The sequence below is a fragment of the Gouania willdenowi genome, chromosome 6, assembly GCF_900634775.1.
Source record: "Gouania willdenowi chromosome 6, fGouWil2.1, whole genome shotgun sequence".
Taxonomy (NCBI): domain Eukaryota; kingdom Metazoa; phylum Chordata; class Actinopteri; order Blenniiformes; family Gobiesocidae; genus Gouania; species Gouania willdenowi.
Window position 1 is genome coordinate 34,220,631 of NC_041049.1, and position 21,075 is coordinate 34,241,705.

Here is a 21,075-nt window from a genome sequence, read left to right on the forward strand (position 1 = left end):
AATACAGATCAAAGTGATCAGTGCAAAGAGTTGTGCAAAATGTTTGTAGTGTTTGTGAGGCAGTAAAATAAGCAGAACACATCAACAGAATCCATACATTATCATCATTGTTCACAGTCCTGGGTGTAAAACTACTGCTTCCTCTTAAATCACATCACTAATAGGAGCTGGGAGTCAAGCAAGCCAATATAACTTTGTGTTTTGCATAGCACATAGTGTTAATAATGTTACCAAATGCAAAACTTTTTATTAGCTTTGTTGATGGACTTATTAGTTTGTACAACCATTCTGTCTCACCCAGCTCGTGTTCCCTATTGGTTTCACAAACAATGCACCAGTGGGGAATTAAAATGCTCAATAATAAGGACAATTACGTGAAAGCTAAAGCCAAAACAGCGCTGAGAAAAATAAGGCCTTAAATGTGATGCCATGGGAGAGATGAACAAGTCACCAGATGTCTGAAAGAGGACCAAATAAAACAGATGATCGAGCAGAATCAGAGTGGCAGCATTTTCCAAAGCCAAGGCCTCTTTCATAATAAACTGTGATTTTAAGAACAGCTACTTTTGTTCAAGCTGCATTTGCTTTGTAATCAAGGTGATGTGTTTGCTGTATGAGGTTAATCCAGAAGACAATAATGTATTGATTTAATGTGTGCAAAGCCACATTTGGGTTCTGAAAGCCTTATGGCCTCAAATATCATAATAATAAATGTTAATAAATTGTATTTGTATTGCACTTTAAATTTAAACAATCTCAAAATGCTACAACACAGAAAAAATAATAAAAGACAGCAACAGAATTTTAAAATTTTATTGACAATAGTAAATTGTTAAAAAGAGAACCTATAGAAGACAATTAGCAGAATGCTTTGATGAAAAGATTTTAGTTTCTATGCCCCGTGTAAAAGCATCTGTGGTCTGTGGGGCCCTCATGTGGTCTGGGACCACATGAGGGCACCCATAGTGCAGAGCTTGGTTCAGGGGGCTTGGAGGGTGATTATAGTTGCAGAATGGGTGGGTGTGTGATGAGGTCTAGGGTTTGAGAGAGACCTTCTATTCAATTCTACAATATTGTTTTAACTCAGTTTTTTGGTTATAAAAAATGTTTTGATCTGACCATAAACACGCTTTCACACTCTGCATTATTTTGTTATTTTCAACAGGGAAAAGGAGCTCCGTTCTTCAGCATAAAGTGCAACATCACCAAAGCTCTGGTACAATAAACTTCCAAGAGAGTGAAATCATCCAAAGAATAGTGCAGCACGACCGTGACATGGCCCAGTGTACACAGCTGATCCAAACCAACACGACACAGTGTCTGAATCCTCTCCCTGCTCCTCCATCCCCCACCCCAGTTATCTGGGCCCCGCTAGTCCAAGCCCCTCTCCAGGCAGCAGCTGCCACCACTCCCCTGGCTCTGGCCCTGGCACACCACTCCCAACTACCTCCCATTCTTCTACATCCTCTGTTGTCGACCTCTGGCTCCATGAAGAACCCCAGCGGACATCAACGGAGATCGAACGTCGGAGCCGACAGTTCTGATAGCTGTGGTTCAGGACCAGGTTCTCCGGTCACCTCTGCCAAACTGAAACCTGTGGTGGAGACGCTTCTCAAGACTCCACTATCCACTGGCCATGTTTCGCCTCCACTGATATCACAACCAATCTTCACCAACAGCCTGCAGCCGCTGACTCCACCTCTTCCTCACCCGAACCTTTCTGCCATTGCCTCAGTTTATCCCATCAGCCAGTCCACAGTTTCTTACACCTGCTCTGCTCAGCTCCACCCTCAGCCCTTCCACAGTGCAATAACTACACCACTATACCCTATAGGTTTGCTCCAGCAGGGAGCACCAGCACAACTATCGGCGAGACTTCCAGCACCCTCAGCATCAGTCACAAGTCCACTGATCTCCAGCTCAGTCAACCCAATCTTGAGCCAGCTTCAGCCAATGTCTCATGCAATTGTACAGTCAGTGGGCTCCAGTGATGACAGAGAGGTAAGGATATCCAGTCGTCTGAACTTTCCTCATTTTTCCCTCAACAATAGTCAAACCTCCTCTGGATTTGTTCAGCCGACATCCTCAGTTGGCCTTGGCACTGGCACTTCTCTGGCCCAGCACAGCCTGAGGGGACTCCAGTCTGTCTTCCTTCCACAAATCCCCCCTGAGCACTCAGCCCTCGCCTCCCTGGCACAGTACGGGTCTGGAGAGGCTTCTCCTTGCTCCACACCGCCAGTCCACAGTCCTCATATACAGAGTCCTGTGAGAGGAAGAACAGTTTACCACAGCGAGCTCTCTAGCTCCCCCAATTTTCAGAAGCCTTTCACCCGTCAAACCTCTTCTTGTGCCCTCAGAGAGAAGGGCGAGTCCTCGCTGGATTTCTTTAACCAGGAAATAAAGACTATCTCAGGCTCTCACAGCGCTATACACCAGGAGAGGCCTTTGACCATGTGTGGCTCCTCTGAAGGTGCATTCTCCTCCCCTATCATTGTCATTAAACAATACACCTCCATCCCAGGTCAAGCCACTCCTGTCACTCTTACACATTCAGAACCAAAACCTCACTCACTTCACAGCAGATCACCAGCTAGAAAGCCAGAGAGTGAACATGTGCAGTCCAAACTTCCCTCCAACTTGTGAGGTTCAGTCACACTCTCCTTTAGAGGTCAAATAGTGTGCTACCTCTGCTTCACAGTGAAAGGGTGGATGTGGTTTTAATTAGTCTGGAGACGAGTGGGATCATATTTAAACTCAGTGAATGGTGGACAATGACAGATGTTTTTTTCTACAGGAAGCAGTTTTTAAAATCCAAGTTGTAGCGATGGATCTCAAAATAATTATAAGCCGCCTCATGATGATACCAAGTGTTTTATGTATTATAGATCTATCCACTTTCTGTGATTTGTTATATTTTCCTTATGAACCTTATCGTCCACGCTGTTTTTGTGTAACTTGCTTTCGTCCTGTTTAGTTTAAAAGTTTCAGTTATGATTGAAACCAAAAATTTCTGTCTTCTGTTCATGTTCGTTCCATTGACTGAGAGCGCAAATGCTGGACAACACTTTAGAGAAGAGATTGTTGAGGACTGGTCTTCCAAGATAGCTTTTCAGCAATATTGCACTCCCATATGGGTCACAGGAATCAGACTGAAAACTTAGTAATGAATGTATTGTCTGAGTGGACAACTAGGGACTGTTATGAACATAAAGATGATGTGGGCTAATCTGTTGTCTTCATCCACATGTACCTGGATATTTTTTTTGGAGTCATATCCAGATCATACATTTTGATAAATAGATCTGCCATGAAGGTAACCTTTTAGGGTTACTGTCTTTAATGTAAAGTGAATAAAAATAATGAGCCCTTCCTTATTAGAGAGCAACTTAGTGCTGTCCACAGGGCTGATATATGCAGGAAAAATGTGGAAGCTTAAGGATTTGAATCAGACAAACATTCTGTAAATCTGAGCTCCAGCTCCTCCCAGTCTGCAGTGGTCAGCATTATTCAAGAGTGAAAGGAAAATGCCTTTAGTGTAGGATCGAATGTCTGACCTGATGTCAATGCTTAAATGCTATCATCAGAGGTATAAAAGAAGACAACCTGCAGTTTTCCATGATTATTGCTCATGTGAGAACGTGTTTGGATGCACTGTACTGAAGGCTAACTAAGATGCGGTAGGATTTTTAAAAATGTCTTATCTATTCAGTTTCTATTTTCAATGAACTGAAGTCATGAACAAGCTTAAGTCATCAAACTGGACCCTATATACAGTTTCATACTAAAGGTAGCTCCAACACACCTGACCCTAAAAAGGCCTCCTTATCCTGAGGTTTTGATCTTAATCTTGTTAAGAAATTCAGAACATCAGCTCTGTAGGACAAACACTGAACACCATTATACAACAAAAATAAATATTGATTATTTCTGTAAACTCCAACCAAATGAGCAATAATTCTGTTAAAACTAAATCCCCATTGTCATTGTTTTTAAAAATATATGTGCTGCAAAATCAATGGAATCCCCTTTGTTTACAAAAATATTACAGATGCATGTGGATAAGTCAGCCATCAAATTCTGGATGCCTGGCAATAATGCAATATTCTGTGTTTTTCTAATGAATGCATCAGGATGTTTGGAAATGAACTGATCTTCAGTCAAACTGTGTCTATCTGAATACTAGAGCAATTATGGATGATCAAACATCCTCAAACCAATGGTGCACTGGGATTGACCTGAATGTCTCCTGTATCAGTCAAAGGGCTACAAGCAGTTGTACATGTGTTAAAAAAGCAACCCTGATGGGTCATGTTGCTGCATATTTACCTCTTTTTGCTGTACAATATTTGATTGTAATAATTGAATCTGTTGAAAACTTGCTGCTTTGTGATGCTATGCTGAACCAATAAGTCATTTATCATTGACTGCTTTCAAAGAGCCACTGTCCACATGTGTTTGGATGATACAAGTGTGTCATCCTGGACAGGATGCCAGACACAGCAGGTGGGACTATCACAGGATCTGATCCAGTGGCTTTGGCTGGTGTTACTGACACATGAGGTCTGCCGTGACTATAAGCAAAGGAAATGCAGACACTGTTAATAGTCAGTCATTGATGCAGGGAGTGATCAATCCATCATCACTATTCTTATCTGACCTTCAGCTCAGCCTAAGGTCAGTTTGAGTGTGTTTGACTTAACAGTGAAGCTTCAACTTAAAAAAAGGGGCAAGTTGTCCATCATTCAGCTATTTATACATATTTACTTCTCATTTTGATGCCTTTTAACCACTGAATATGATGTTTTTATCTACCTGTATGTTAGGCACATTTTATTTAGCTATTAAATTCAATGCAATAAAGTGACACACAAAGGAAGATGTTGGATTTGGATGTGAAGTTTCACATTTTAGGTATTGTAAGTCTTTTCGGTGCCAACCTATAAGACAGTGTTTCTCAAATGGGGGTACCCCTAGGGGTACGCGATGGCTCTACAGGGGGTACTTGAGAGAGAGAGAGAGAGAAAGTGGAAAATATCAAATAAAGTGTCAGACTTGGTCCCACCCCAGGCATGAGATGATCGGAAATGATAAAAACTATAGAAATAAATCTATTCAGGAGCCACTAGATCAGTGTTTTTCAACCTTGGGGTCACCTGAAATATTTGAAAAAATTAAATAGATTTTTGGATTTTTTTAATGATTATTCTTTTCTTGTTTTGTTTAACATTACACAATATTAAACAACTGTATTTCATTTCTTTCACCTTGTGAAATACAAATCTTGTTCAACTAAAATGCAGTAAAAAATAAAATAAGTTCTGATGAACCACGGAACGTCTCTGTGCTGAAAGCACGTACCACGTTCCAGAGAATTCAGTGAAATGACTTGGTTCCACCGAGTAAAACAAATGAAAACGAAATTGTGCTACATAAAATTGTAATCTACGTTGAATTGCCTTTGAAACAATATATCACATGACTATGTACCGATAAATTTAGAAATGACCGGAAAAGGGGGTGGGCCCCCGTCCCCCCCTTTCAAAAAGGTCTTTGAGAGGCTCTTGACATCCGCTCATAGAATGTCCATGTCAAATTACAGCCCGATTCATTAAGCATTATCGGAAGAGTATTCATTTGAAAAATGGGGCCCCCGTGGCACATACGGAGTAATGGGCCCCATTTATATATTGGTATGTGTCAATGATTCGGTGTCACCAACTGTCGCATTATTTGACTCACAAATAAATGAGAAGACGACTTTAATAAAAAATTGCCTAAAAAAGGTGGCCCCTAATCAAATTGTGCGAGGCATAATCGTAATCTACATTAAATTACCTTTGAAACGATATATCACACGACTATGTTCCTATAAATTTGGAAATTACCGGAAATGGCTCCGAGCGTCTCATCATATTAATTCATAGAGTATTCATACCAAACTGCATTCCGATCTAATGAAAACTAACGGAGCTTTGATGCGTACACATCCATAGGTTATACATACAAATAGAAGAGGGGTAGCGATTTTAACTAGTCTGCACAACAACAACAACAAGAACAAAGTGAGTGCAAAAAGTGCTGAATTAACATTCCCGATCATGATAAGAGTTCAATGGAGGAGTCAGGACCATGGGGAGAGGAAAGATAGGTTAATATGGCAGTGCTGAGAGTAGATGACACAGGTAGACAAGATACCGTGACAGATGCAGGCTAATTATCTTGCAGAAAAACTGACCAACTAGGAAGTGCAATAGAGCTCGACAAAGTAGAGGTCAGATCGGACCTAAAAAAATCCAGCCGCAACTTAAATGAAATTGTTGGCCGAGCCCGAAGCAAACCCGGCGTAAACTATTATTTTACAGAATTCTACTACTTTGTAGCCCCGAAATATTGCTCTAATAAGCACGTTGCCAACGTGGACATTCGCAGTCATGGCGCTGCTCCACCAAGCACCGCACACACACCCCCACAACACCAGGGATGGTAAACCCTCGTCAGGTGACCCAGACTTTGGGGTAAAAATGTGTTATTTATAAAATAATAAAACTGGCCCACCATCGAAAGAATGTTTCAGCCTCTAAGCCCCCTCCCACAATTTAGAGGCGGACTAATCATTTATCTACCTTTATTAAACCTCGGTCCATGTAATAAAACACAATCATTAATGACTGGGAATGCTAAAAACTGGGAACACACCACCATGCTCATCCTCTAGGACCTCTACACGGTGGCCCTGGAGGCTGAGTTTGAAGCCGTCCTGGACATGCCCACAGCAGACTGGCGAGACCCCGTCCAGACGGCCTCATCCTGGGCTAGATGCAACTTGGAGATGCGTTTACAGGATGAGACTCTGGAGCAGGTGGAAGCTCTCATCATATGTTGTGTAGAAGATGTGAATGAGCAGTGGGAGGAGGTGAGAGCCCACAGCCCAACCATGTCCCACCATCAGGTCATTAGGTGCACATTTCAGGTGTCTCCACGGCCGTAGCAGAGGTGGCCAGGGCCCACCTCCGAGCCCAAAGCCTCCCCGGCCCTCCTTTCCCCATTTCACCCCCTGTTGCCCAGACCATACTCAGTGGTTACCACGGCTACTATGGTGACCATGACAGAGCCAACAGGGGACTGGTCACCATTTAGAGGGACTGAAACAGCCACTACTGTTCAAATTCACTCCCATCCGACCGCCCTCTGGGTGAACTCATCAACACAGAACGAAAATCTAAATCATCTAGTTAAGATATATGATGTGTTGTTAGTTGATGAAATCTGAATGAAGGATATTTTATCTATTTATTTTAATTTTATTTTTCAGTTTCCCCCTTGAGGAATTGCCACCTTATTGTGATTAGGGGGTTTGCGTGCCTCAGTGACCTTAAGAGTTACACCAGCAGGAGCTTAGTCTTCAGGTGGGACACCCAAGTTGGACAGGTCTGAAGGTAGAGGCCTGACTAAGTGCAATCCACTTCTCTAGGTTGGGGTTGGACACATACAGTAGCTAACAACCCAATTCAATGAAGAAAACACTGTTACTATCAGCACAGGGGAAACAAAGTGCTGTAGCATGATGTGTACATATGATGCCCCCTTAACATTTCTGACTGCCCCCTCATTTATGCGAGGCATACTTTCTGCCCCGATGGAGCTTCAATGCATACTGTGCTTATTAGCCGAATCACCTTGTGTTGGATTTATGTTTTTAGTCTACAAATTTGTTTCATTTATGTATTTATTCATTTTCAAATGATAGATACATTATGGTATGGTAAATTATGGTAGTAAAAAAATATAAATAAACTACAGAACTTTTGGGGGGGTGTTATGGGTATCCTAGATGTAGCTTCAGCGCCCTCTAGCCCCTGCCTGGCTGACCATTCATGCTAGTCTAAAGAAGAATTATTATCATGAAATCCTTACATAAAATGTTTCTATCGCTCCAAGAACTTTGCATAACAAGGTTTTTAAAACATCAAACGAGAACCGTCTACACAATCGAGCTATAACATTGGACACGTTCTTTCCCAAGAGTGTTATGTCTACATTTTTGGCAGCAATTGAAACCATCAGACATTATCTGTCTCCTGCAGTTGAAAAAACACAGTAGCTTGGGACAGATGTAGCAGGGATAAAAAAGGTATGCCTCCCCATATTGGCTGTTCACTTGGAGTACATAAAAACTGTTGCGTATCCATCTTCACATCTCTGATTAGTAAATTTGTGATTTCCTCACGGATCCAATGATAACTGGCTTGGCCGAGCCGCTTCTCTCCTGCTTGATCTGAGTTTGGTGAAACATGAAAAACCAGCGCCGTCAGAGAGGGCTTTGCAAAGCCTGTCACACTGGCTGTTTTAAATTCTCTGTTTTGAAAAACCTCTTAGTTCACATAGGTTCACTAACACTGGACCAAAGATCAAAGATTGGAGAAATGTTATCTGGTATGAGGAGTATGAATTTCTGCTCTTATATTCAGTTGGTCAGCTCAGAGGTTTCAACACCATTGAAGCACCAACTGTTCAGACTACTACTAGTTGCGGACCATGACCAACCATTCATAACCAGTGTTCTATCTTGTGATACTACGTCCAGTAGGATGCATGTCACAAAGCTCAAATCAGTTCAGAGATGAGAATTATGCATTACGTTTATTATACATCCTCTGGCCGTTCATTGACACCCACATGGTGATATCATACCCCTATGAACCAAGATAAATCGTAGTTCAGGTAGTAGAGGGATTGTCCTATGGTTAATTTCAATGGTTTCCAAAAGACTTCAAGTGTCTGAGAACAAGACAATAAAACCTTATGCAACTCTCAAAAATGGATTAGTGCCTTGCATGGAAGCTCTGCTGACTTTGGTCTTCAAGTCTTCAGTAATTTTTCAGACTAATCAAGGTAAGCAGGTATGGGCCATGGATGGCTAAATATCTTCCTGGTGCAAATCTCAAACCTCTAATTGAACAGGGAGACCCTGTTGTGACTAGGACAGACAGACGTTTGAAATCAACAAAGGCAGTGAAAACCCTACAATATGCATTAGTTGCAGTTGCCAATGCTTTTGCTGAATTATGATTTATTGTGTCGATTTTGACGTTTTTTTAATGAACACTAGAAAACCTTCTTGGCATTGATTAAGACAGAAATGCAAACATCTAAGCCAGTTAATTTGTTTTATTGGTAGCATACACTGCAGCAGTTTTATGATGAAAGGATAACAGCAGTTTAGCTTACAGTATCAGGAATAGTGACAGAGCAGTTTCAAAAAACATCTCTGGACGTCTCTAGACAGTTCTTTAAAAGAATCTTGGACTTTTTGGCTGTGGATATGACAGTGTGGTCCAGGTTAAACTTTCTGTCAGTCAAGAGAGTCCAAAATGAAGTTGTTGTGAAAGACATGGGGTAGTGTTTCCTTATACATTCAAGGCACCAACACCACCCTCATGGTGTTGGTGTAACCAGCTCCTGGGCGCCAGCCGGTCACAACAAGCGCGACGTCTCCAGACTTGAAAAATTTGCGGTACTTGCCTACAAGAAAAAGTGAGAGTGAGATCACATTTGTCAATGTTAATGAGATAATTGAGGCCACTCACCAACTTCCAGGGCAAAGTTCACACGCAGGTCAACATCTTCGGCCCAAACGTCATTGGCGGGCTTGGTGTAGAGCACGGGGTAGACGCCGCGGTACAGGTGAGCCTGGTGGGCGGCCTGAGGGCAGCGAGTCACGGCAATGATGGGGGCACGGGGCCTGTACCTGGACAGCATGTGAGCAGACCTGCAGAAAACAAAGAAGAATAAGCGTGGGCTGTGTATGTGTGTACAGGCAGTAACTGATTCTAAATATTTATCATTTGTCGCTGTGTTTTTAAAATTACTAACAAAGCTTTAGCAGACAAAACCTCAGTATTTTTCACATAAAACGTTACAATGATTTGCAAATGGCTTCCTTAAAGAATTACTTTTACTATAAGTTTTTTAACAGACAATACAAATACAGAGATGTCCAGAAAAAAAGTAGTAGGCTTAAAAAAAAGTAGAAGGGTAAAACTCACGGTGAGTTTTTAAAAATGATACTATATGGTAGCTTTTGGTGCAATATATTAGTGTAATTGTGGCTTTTCTTCTGTTTATTTTGTAGCATTTTTCTTAGCATGATGTATTTTTTTCACCTAGTTTTTGTGCATGATTCATTTACAAGTTAAAATGATAACAAAGAATTGAGCATCATCATCAGTTTACCTCTTTCTAGTTGAAAATGTATCAACTTATAGTATATCAGTATATTGGGCGCTTGGTCCTCTGTAGAATGCTGTCTGGCACTGTAACATATCTGCATGATTCACATAATTTTTGTGTGGTTTGCTTGTAGTTGGTTTTGGTAATATATTTAGTTGTATCAATGCACATTAATATACATAATACATCTTACATATACCCTTACATTTGTGATTTTAGTAACCCAGTACCCTGGATGCAGGACTTTATGAATTACTCTGTTCTTTGTTGAATCTTTCTTAAAGATCATGATTGTGTAATTTAGCTGAATTCAGTAATGTTGTGAATGTTAAGATTTATTATATTATTGGGGAAATGTTTAGAGAGAATGATTGTTTCCTTCAGTTGCAGCCGCCAGATATTTGTTTCGACCAGCAGAGGGCGCTGGTAATCAAGTGTTCGGTTGGGATGCAGCTATTCTGCGCAGTGAAGAAGAGATGCTATGCACTAGCAGACAGAGCTAATAGAAAAACGTGACTTTTACAGATATTCACGTAATAATACAAATATTTTTTCGGTGCTAAAGGGGTAAAGAATCATTTTTGAAGATGTTTAAGAGTAGAAGGCGGCCAGAAGGAGAGGAGTTGGTGATTCCGTCTGCCACCTCCGCTTCTGGACATACCTGCAAATAGATGTGTTCTTGTCAAAGATAAACTTCTAAATGCCCAAAATAGAAGTAAAGCCACGAAGTTCAAACTGGAGTTGAGAACGCACACCTGTTATGCAGCTGTATACTTTTAATTTAAGGAAAAATTGTTTCTACAACTGAAAGATCTCCTCTACATCATTCATGTAATTTTTTAAAAGTATGTTTCATATAATGATGACAATAATAATGCATTCTATTTCATATAGCGCCTTTCACAGACACTCAAAGCGCTTTATATTGCATTATTCTTTTACTCCACACTTAGTGGTGATAAGCTACAATTGTAACCACAGCTGCCCTGGGGCAGACTGACAGAAGTGATTCTTATTGGAGACAATAAATGTGTCTATGTCTAAGACCATGAAGGAACCCCATGCTAATAGCAATCTGGTCATGTTTAGGTTAGTTTAGCACATGGCGACATTGGCTGATCAGAGTAAAAAGTTTACTATTTAAGAAATATCCTTTTAGGTATTAGGTTTTAAACTAATAACTGTCCTTAACGTTTGTCTTAGTCAATGTAAAATATTCAAGTTTGAGGGCTTTAATGGCTCCAGATGTCTTAACTTTATCTCAACAATTATCTAACCGCTGTATTGCAGCTTAACTTTCATACACGACTAAAAGAGAACTTTTTGGTGCCAGAACGAGTGGTTTTGGTTCTGTAATCAAAAATGCAATTGCACCCTAGACCAGTAAAAGTTGGTGTTGTCAAGACGTGGAGAGGCAGGAGGATCTGCAGGTGTGTGCTGTACTACTAAACGCAGAGCTGTGCGTGGAGCTCTGCAGATCTCCTTCTCCTAATGAAGAAAACCATGCACCAGAGGGTCCCACACCAGATGCGAGTGTAAAGCTGTACCTGTTAATGAAGACTATGGTTTTATTTCAATAATTTCTAATTATTTATCTTTGATACATAAAAGATTAATTGAATCATTAAATATCTGTTGTTTTCGTTTTCTTTATTTACCCGTGTCATTCACTCCAGCAGCATACCAGTGCATAATGCTGTGAGAGTTACCACCTGACTTTGAGAAGTGCTACATTATGCAGCGCAAACAGTTCCAGGGTTGATAAAGCTGACAGAGGCAATTCTGTTTGCATGACGTTTGCAAGTGTTTTTACAGCCACATATGTAAATGTGCCCCCTATAGTGTAATTAAACCCCAATTACACTGTATGTTGTAAAAATTAAGCTCAAAGTCTGGGATTAATGTCTACAAAAGGTACTCAGAATAACCAATGATTTGTCTGTTAAGGAAAACTGGTCTAAAATCTTGTCTGTGATAAAGGCGCCAGTCACAACCTTTTGTCATGTGTTTCAGCATTGCAAATTACAGCTTAGATTAATATTAAAAAATAGCTCCGACTGCAAAAAAAATTTCCATTTGTCTTTTAATTCTAGTTTGATATTTCTTTAATCACAACCTTAGACAAATCAGGTATTTCCGTTTTAAAACCAAATCAAAATAACAAATAAAAGGTGGGATTATTTAGTTTTTCTGACTTAAAACCAAAACAGAAATACAGAAAAACCAAAAACCAGATAAGCAGCGTTTTTTTAACCTTGTTCTGTTTGTCACACGGGGAAATTAGAGCAAGAACTGAAGCCCGCTGCACCTCCCCAGTAAATTTACCAGTGATGTGACTTATGTGTTGCTTCTTTGTATGTCCGGACCGGGAGCAAAAGTCCGCCGAGTTACTAGTTTATCTGGATAGTATTTGGACTGTGACACTGTTTGGTAAAGTTGGCAGATATTCACAGATTCGGACTTCCAGCATCAATAACTCTTTACCAAAATGTCATCGACACACAAATTTACGCCTCTGCCATCTTTGTTAGGTGGACAATATGATACAAGATCTTTTTTATGAAATGCAGCAGAGTAAAAGTCAGTCTGTGTGTCCTCTGTGTGGTGAGATTAAAACATGAAGCTCTCGTCCTAGTTTCCCCGTAACTATCCAGAACCAGATCTAATTTTAAAGCAGAAAAACACTGCTTGTTTGTTTTTTCTGTTTTCCTGTTTCTGGTTTTAAATAAATATAAAATCAAAAAACAAATACGTTTTTTTCTATTTTTTAATTTGGTTTGGAAACAAAATAACCAAGAACGAAGGGTACACGGATTTTTGAGTCACACAATCAACAAGATTAAGAATGTACTGTATGTTTAGTGAAAATAGGGCCAAACATGTCAACAAACTTAATGAATCCACAAAGCTCTGCAGGGGTCACAGAAGCTGCTAGATGTTAGATTACACCTATTTATAGTTATATCAAGTGCAGCCATTAAATCAAAGCTATTATTTTCTCATTTAAAGCAGCTCAGCTGACTGTAGCATGTGCACAGTGTCATGTGTTGAAAGGATACACTTTCCAGCTGAGGGGAATGAACAGGGAGTTAAAATAGCTCTTAAATGTCAGGGGTTTACATCTACAAAGGTCACCAGCCAAACACAGAATAACTACGCCACAAAAGCAAGTATTTTGTGTAGGTTGGTCAGAGTTAGCACAAGCCCCAGGATGGCGTTCACTGTGGAGCAGAATAGGGGAATGTTCTCAACTAGTATTTATTGAGAGGATGGTGGAGTTTAAAAAGTAATCTAGTCACCTTTTGTTAAATAAACAACATATTTATCAAATTAATTTGTTTTTACCAAGGAAAACTCTCACACCTTATTTTTTTTTTTTGCATCTTAAATTGAATTGAAAGCCTCTAGCTCAAGGTAAATACTAAGGCTACCGGCCATCCATGGAAAAATACACAGTAAAGATTATCATACAGTCATCATTTATCTGTATTAGAAAAAAAAACTTAAACTAATTTGTTATCTTTTCAATGTTATAAATTGCAACTATATTTGTGTGACTTCTTTAATACACCAGGTCAATGATGTAAAAGACTAGTACCCATTAAACAAATATCAGGTGGAAGTTCCTGGATCAGTCGTAGCGATGGGAACACATAATGAAATGTAAGACGGCTCCACCTCAGATGTTGCTAAAGGTGGGCATATGTGATTTTTGGCCCATTTTGAACTGATTTCTCCCTCGTGCATCAATTTTTGGGATGAGGCCAATTCTCAGTTAAATCGTATGTTGTGCATCGTGTAGTATACATAGGGTCATGAGAAGCTATTAACACCTCACGACCAGCTCCTGATCAGCAATTGTCTGGTCGCAAGAAAATCAAACCTGTTTGAAATCCTGGTTGCTCCTTGTGAGGGTATCGCATTGTTGATGTAGTGCCACAAACCGGGTTACCGCAAACACCGTAGGACCACTGTAGAACTGAGGAACCGTATTGCCCACGTCTATCCAGCTAGTTCATATCACATCACCGCCTTTTCTTTTTTAAAGCTCTTTTTGCTAAGCATCGCCAGTGTCTATCTGCTTCCGGGTTCTCCCTCTTCTTCAGTTTTTTAACATTGCATTTCAGGAAACAAGGCCCCGACGTGTCGTGTATGAACGCACAGTGTGAGCAGTCAGGTCGCATCAGATTGTCGGCCCATATAGTGTTAGAATATGAATCGTGAGCTGCAAACATTTGGAATCTGCAATTGAGTCGCACAGTTTAAGCTGAAGTACAACGATTGGAAAAATCGTACAGTGTCTGCCCACCTTAAGGTTGATACATGAGTTAGCGCCTGCACACTCAAAGAGGCTCACCTGCCAGTCTTGGTGAGCACGATGATAGCACTAGCACAGCACTTGAAGGAAGCCTCGACTGTACCGATGGCCACAGTCTCTGTGGGGTCACGGGTCAGATGGGAGGTGCGACGCAGCTCCTCAAACATCTGCCTGTAAAACATGGCTGCCTCGGCTTCACGGGCAATCTGGAAAAAAAAAAAACCCAAGGCAGGTTTATTCATGTCAGGATCCGAAGTCTAATTTTCAAATTCAGGAGTGCGTTTGAGCAAAGGAAGCTGTTGACTGTGGAAGTGAGTTCCTCCATACCTGTACATAAATAAAAAGCCACAGCTGCAAACTCCATGGGCTGATGGCGTGCACTGCAAACTTTCAGCATCATGCAAACTGAGAGACATGATCACACAGTTAGAAGACAACACTAGAAACACTGTTTTATGGCAGTGAGATGGAGAAGCCATATAGACCGATGCACTGATGAAATTTGGCCGAAAATGGCCGAAAAGTGCATTTTTGGTTTTCGGCCGAAACACTTTTCACGCCGAAAGCAGATGTTGTAAAGATATGACCAAACGCCGTTGGTCTGGAAGCAGACCGACTTTGTGGGCAACCATGGCTCAGTGGTAGAGTGGGTTGTCCAGTAACCAAAGGGTTGGGGGTTAGAAATCAGCTCTATCCGAGTCATTGTCGTTGTGTCCTTGGGCAAGGAACTTTACCCACATCGCCTTGTATGAGTTGTGCATGAATGTTGGTGGTGGTCAAAGGGGCCGTAGGTGTGAAATGGCATCCACGTTTCTGTCAGTCTGCCCCAGGGCAGCTGTGGCTACATTATAGTTTACCACCACCAGTATGACTGTGTAATGCGCTTTGGTCTCCTCGAAAAAAGTGCTCTATAAATCCAAGCCATTATTATTATTAACTTTTCCATGGACTGACAGAGCGGCTGTATTTCAATACATCTGAATACTAAAGTGTTTTCTAGGCAACGTTTGAGACAGGTCGCATACGTGTGTTTCATGTTTCTAGGTCACTTAGACACAGAGCGTGTAATGCTCGGTGAACACGGACCACATGACAGTCTGATGTGTGGCTGCGCATCAGCAGTAGAATCTGGTTTCAGTCTGTCAGCACACGTTTCACAGAGATCCTCTGATCTTCATCACAACTGTACTTGGTCCACATTATAAAGATCATTTTTGGATGGGATTAAAGCAGCGCACACAACAAATGATGCAAGCCGCAATCAAAGCACACGCTCTGTGTGCTTAGATTTCACTGTGTTTGGGACAAGTTTTTTTTTACATTGTGTTAAATAAATGTTCATATTTTTTATTGATTTATTCTTTGAAGCATTATTATTCATTTATACAATTGCAATGTTTTAATTTTAGTTAAGTTAGTGCACATTAAGAGCCATAAATGCATCGGGACTAATAATTTGCATCATAATTTCTTTCGGCGTTTCGGTGGCTTTTTCATTTTCGGTCTTCGGTTTCGGGCAAGAATTTTCATTTCAGTGCATTCATACATTTTTATTTTGTATTTGAGCATGAGAAAGAAACTAAATAATCACATATGACTGTAGAAAAGTGTACAATTATAGTATATACACTATTTGCCAGACTGAGTACATTTAGATAAGAAATACATCCAAACACTTTTTACCAACTGAAATGGGTGTTAGAGGACTCATGCTCAGAACAAAATGCACACAACATGAATAGTTCTCACATCAAAAGCAGTGCAGTTGTATAAAAAGTACTGTATGTTAGATCCAGTCTTACCCTGTGCTGTGTAAGCACGGCCTCCAGAGGGTAATCTCCCTTAGCAGTCTCACCACTCAGCATGATGCAGTCGTTTCCATCCAGCACAGCATTGGCCACATCGCTGGCCTCAGCACGAGTAGGGCGGGGCTTCTTGGTCATACTCTCAAGCATCTTAATGTAAACAGAAAGACAGATTGATGAGTTTCAGTTGTGATGGTGATATTTGAAGTGCTGTGCACACTGACCTGCGTGGCACAGATGATGGGCTTTCCGATTCTGTTGCATCTGCCAGTCATCATCTTCTGGGCAATAAAGACCTTCTCTGTTGGGATTTCAATGCCAAGATCACCACGAGCAACCATGATTCCATCACTAGCCTCCAGGATTTCATCGAATCTGACAAAGGGGCAACAATTCCACATGATTTACATTTACAATCAGAAAGTCACACGGTTTAGCTGTGTATACTGCTAACCTGCGCACACCCTCGTGGTTCTCCAGCTTGCTGATGATTTTGATGTCTTTGCCCTTCTCGCCCAGCACTTTCCTGACAGCGTGAACATCAGCGGCCTTGCGGATGAACGAGGCAAAGACCATGTCTACACCCTGCTCTACACCAAACTGCAGGTCCTGAATGTCCTTCTCAGACACAGCAGGCAGATCCACAGCAGCTCCGGGAAGGTTAACGCCCTTTTTGCTGCCAAGCATACCACCATTCTCAATCTCACACATCAGGTAATCGTTGCCTTCAGACACACCAAGAAAAAAGTGTTAATAACTGGATCATCGACAGCAAAAGACATGTCCTCGCACATTCTTTATGTTCTGTCTCTTTAATTTGACAACCACTTTAACAATTAAAATTATATCTTGGGATTTAGGTTTAAGTCACAAGCAAAGAGATAAACAGACATTGTCTACACAATGAGGTTAAGAAACAGGGCACTATTGTTCTGGAAGCTAAAATAGACCCAATCAGGCCATTTTACTACTACTCCTATTAATATAATATATTTGAATGCTCACCGACTTCTTTGACCTTCAGGGAAATCAGACCATCATCAACAAAGACATGGTTTCCAGTTTGCAGAATCTTGGTTATATTCTTATAGTCCAGCCACAGGGTTTTCTCATCACAGTTTTCCTTATACTGGTCATCCAGTGTGAGCTTGATGGTATGGCCTTTTTTTAGTTCAACCTCTGCAGTGCCACTCTGAAACGAGACAAAGGCTGCTAAAGTGGAACCGTCACATTGATATTTGATCTTAATGAAGCCAGCATGGCCTAAGACTCACTCCTTTGATAAGCCCCGTCCTGATTTCTGGTCCCTTTGTGTCCAGAGCAATGGCCACTGGTCTGTACTCCACAGATCCAGGCACAAAGCTCTCAACTGCCTGACGGACATTCTTGATGGTCTCAGCGTGGTACTACAGAAAACACGCAGGATAGAAAATGGCATTACCAACTAAAGTACATAATATGTCTTGTTTATGTATTTATTTACTTCAAAACTTTGTCACAAAGAGTGATAAAACATGACTGTTCAATTAATCTGCTATCAACAGAACACACCGACTATTTTAGAATATTTACAATATAAATATATATATTTGAAATTAACTGAGGTGAAACCAACACCACGGGTTACAATGCCATACAAGTAATTACAAGCTTTTGCTTTATGTTTTACATTGTTATAAAAAAAAAAAAGGCAAAATAACTTTCCAGTACAGTGGCTCAAAAACAGGTCCTCACACCGACTAGTGTCTTATGTCATGCACTTTAAAGCTTTGCAAACACCTGTAACTTTGCATTTATGCACCAAAGGCATCACATCGACTACAACACTGAGGTGATCTTGTTATACTGCTCAGCAGGCCTCCTTCTCATGCTGTTACCATGAGGTAGATTCCTATTTATGGCAGCACTGACAGCTGGCACACCAAAAACACGAGGTCATTTGTTGTGATTCTCCTGCATTATCACAATAGCTCAAATGAAAACCAGCAGCTTTTTGTGCTTAGATTGTCCCTTTATAGAACAAAAATTGAATTTCAAATGGGGAAAACTTTCCGTCACTTCCCCTTTTGTGATTCTAGCTCTTTGAGCAGTTGTTCCACCTCAGCCAATGAAAGACAGTTGATCTACTCAGATGACAGGGAAAAGGGATAAGCATACTGACTTTTAAAGGCGAGAGGGCAGTAGTATAAGGTCAACCAAAGCGTTGGCTGAGATGCTACCCTGCTGACTGCAGAGGGCAAGAACAAGTTTGTGTATCACATTACAGACAGTAACCAGGCGGGGAGTGTAATGTCACACTGGTGGTGGCTGTAAAGGCTGAATCCTCACTGTCTCACAAAGCAACTGCTTCTCTGCCGAGTTTAGATGCTTTTGTCAAATCGCTTTACTTTGATTTGTAAACTGACTTTGGTTGTTTAGGATTATGGGATATAAACATGTTGGAAGATTCAAAAAGTCTGACATTCCCCACTCACTTCATGCGTGCCATGAGAGAAGTTCATTCTTGCAATGTTCATCCCAGCCTTGATCATTTCCTTGGCCATCTCCACAGACCTGGAAGCAGGACCTGCAGTCAAAACAGACACACACAAGTGGGAATGGGAAAAAATCCCTTAAACACATAATATGTTTGCATTTGTGCAACACATCTGCAGCTTATACAGATGTTTCTCACCGATTGTGCAGACAATGCCAGTGTTGCGGGAAACAGCAGGTTCAGAGTCAATGTCCAGCAGACACATGTGCTCAATGAAAGTGTCTGCCATGGCAGCGTGAAGCTGCTGGGTGTGGATGATGGAGGAGCCCATATCTTTTGCCTTTGTCGACATGACTAGATCTGCAGGAAAGACCTTTGGAAACAGAGGGAAGAGAGGCCTGACATTTCTACCAGTTTACATAGTCAAATACTCACCTATGTGTGATGTTTAATGTGTAATGCATCTGTGCTTAACTTGCTTTCTTGTTATTTGTATTGCTTCACTTTTCTTTATGTTTTCCATTATCTAATTTCTACTAAACGAGTATTCTTTTGCATTAAAGCCTTTTTTATTCAGTAGTCAGTAATTAATTTTTTTCCCAATTTAGGGACTAATAAAGTAATTATGTAATCTTATCTGATTTGGGTTTGTATTTGTTTTTAAAAGTGATAGTATAATTATTCAAGATGACATTTATATGTTAAAATTTGTAAAGCGTCCATGAAAGTTCATCAGGGTGAGGAAAGTTATAAATATGTACATATGTAATAAAGCATTTTATTGGTAAAGATAAAATGTTATTAGCAAATCCAAACCAGGAATTGTGTGTGTGTGTGTGTGTGTGTGTGTGTGTGTGTGTGTGTGTGTGTGTGTGTGTGTGTGTGTGTCTGAGTGTTATTTATTGCAGGTGTTTTTTTAACGCTTTATTTTGTTTTTGTTGAATTCAAATGTGTTGTCTGAACATGTTATTATTGAGAGCTGAACTGTAATTCTAATAACTGATTTATTGTTTCTTTTGTATAGTTACCATAGTTCCATGTAATTGTTGATTACATTGATTATTGATAAATACTATTGCTTCTGCCTTTTGGACTGTTTATTGTCCAAATATATGTAAACTTTAAACTAAAGAAATGTTTGGAAATGCCACACAGTAATTCTAGAGTTAGGTGGTTTGTTTTCAGTGTGATTTGCTTCCTTTGATTCATCCGGATGAGATACTTTGATGTAAACTTCAGATACTCGTCTCTCAGTGTGAACAACTCACTAGTATTTAAACTAATAACTAGTTATACAGAGGATGTGAAATAAATATGAATATTTTTATGCTTAAATTGAACTGTTCTAGAAAAGCCCTGTAATTAATGTAATTAACTAGTCACTAGTCCATAAAGAAACATCAGCGTTGTCAACAAGGATCATAGACAGTTACTACTTAATAATGTGCAGTTAGTTACAGACTGTCTACAGTTAGTGCTGGGTTACTGTCTATGTTTCTTTACAAAGTACTCCACGTTGTGTTAACATGGTTTGTTGAATAGACCAGTAGACTTCACACATTACATTTAAAACAGATGATTATTATGAGTATGTGTTATTACTGTAAATTGTAACTATTGTAATTATAACATCCACTATAGAGGATGTTGTATTTACAATAGTTATCTTTCTTCTTCTCAATCAGGGCTGCAATACTACTTAAAGTAATCTAAATTCACATGGAAGTAATCCAAGCAATCAGATTATGTTACTTATATTAAGTAATGTAGGGGAATACGTCACAAACTACATTTTTGAGCATGTAATTTGTAACGGATTACATTTTGAAAGTAACCTTCCCAACACTGCATATGGGGCGCTGATTGTGAAGATGCACATGCTGAAATAAACAGCAACTTTTTAGCAACAAACCACGTTTAAAAAACGTATGTGAATTTTACTTTTTTCATAAAAATATAATGTTTATGTTAAATCTAAATGTTAAATTGAAATGTTAAATCTAAATGTCACAAGTGAAACTAAATATTTAGCTAATATGCAAATTCACCAAAAGTACAAAAATAAAAGCTCATTTAACATTTAGATTTATTATATCACATTTAAATTGAGATGTAATAGTTAACATTTAGATTGAGATTTAAAATTTAGTTTTAACATTGACATTACATTTTTACGAGAAAGGAACATATCACAAATTTTACAAATATTGCTGTAAATCTGGCCAAAGTAAAATAAAAATCAACAA

General features: G+C 40.0%; 2 protein-coding genes across 2 annotated transcripts in view; one reads left to right on the top strand and one right to left on the bottom strand.

Moving 5' to 3' along the window:
- LOC114464454 (potassium/sodium hyperpolarization-activated cyclic nucleotide-gated channel 3-like) overlaps positions 1-2,660 on the top strand; it is a 48,376-nt gene extending 45,716 nt beyond the window's left edge. Inside the window, exon 8 of the mRNA XM_028448654.1 lies at positions 1,166-2,660. Coding sequence (XP_028304455.1) covers positions 1,166-2,643 — 1,478 coding nt within the window. The 3' untranslated portion in view covers positions 2,644-2,660. The remainder of the gene's footprint in view (positions 1-1,165) is intronic.
- Positions 2,661-9,150: 6,490 nt separating this feature from the next.
- pkmb (pyruvate kinase M1/2b) overlaps positions 9,151-21,075 on the bottom strand; it is a 12,249-nt gene continuing 324 nt past the window's right edge. The window contains exons 2-11 of the mRNA XM_028448655.1: positions 19,028-19,202; positions 18,828-18,919; positions 17,628-17,759; positions 17,359-17,545; positions 16,808-17,078; positions 16,578-16,728; positions 16,351-16,503; positions 14,588-14,754; positions 9,588-9,769; positions 9,151-9,522 (exon numbers count right to left, since the gene is read on the bottom strand). Of these exons, the coding sequence (XP_028304456.1) occupies positions 9,416-9,522; positions 9,588-9,769; positions 14,588-14,754; positions 16,351-16,503; positions 16,578-16,728; positions 16,808-17,078; positions 17,359-17,545; positions 17,628-17,759; positions 18,828-18,919; positions 19,028-19,181 (1,596 nt within the window). The 5' untranslated portion in view covers positions 19,182-19,202 and the 3' untranslated portion in view covers positions 9,151-9,415. The remainder of the gene's footprint in view (positions 9,523-9,587; positions 9,770-14,587; positions 14,755-16,350; positions 16,504-16,577; positions 16,729-16,807; positions 17,079-17,358; positions 17,546-17,627; positions 17,760-18,827; positions 18,920-19,027; positions 19,203-21,075) is intronic.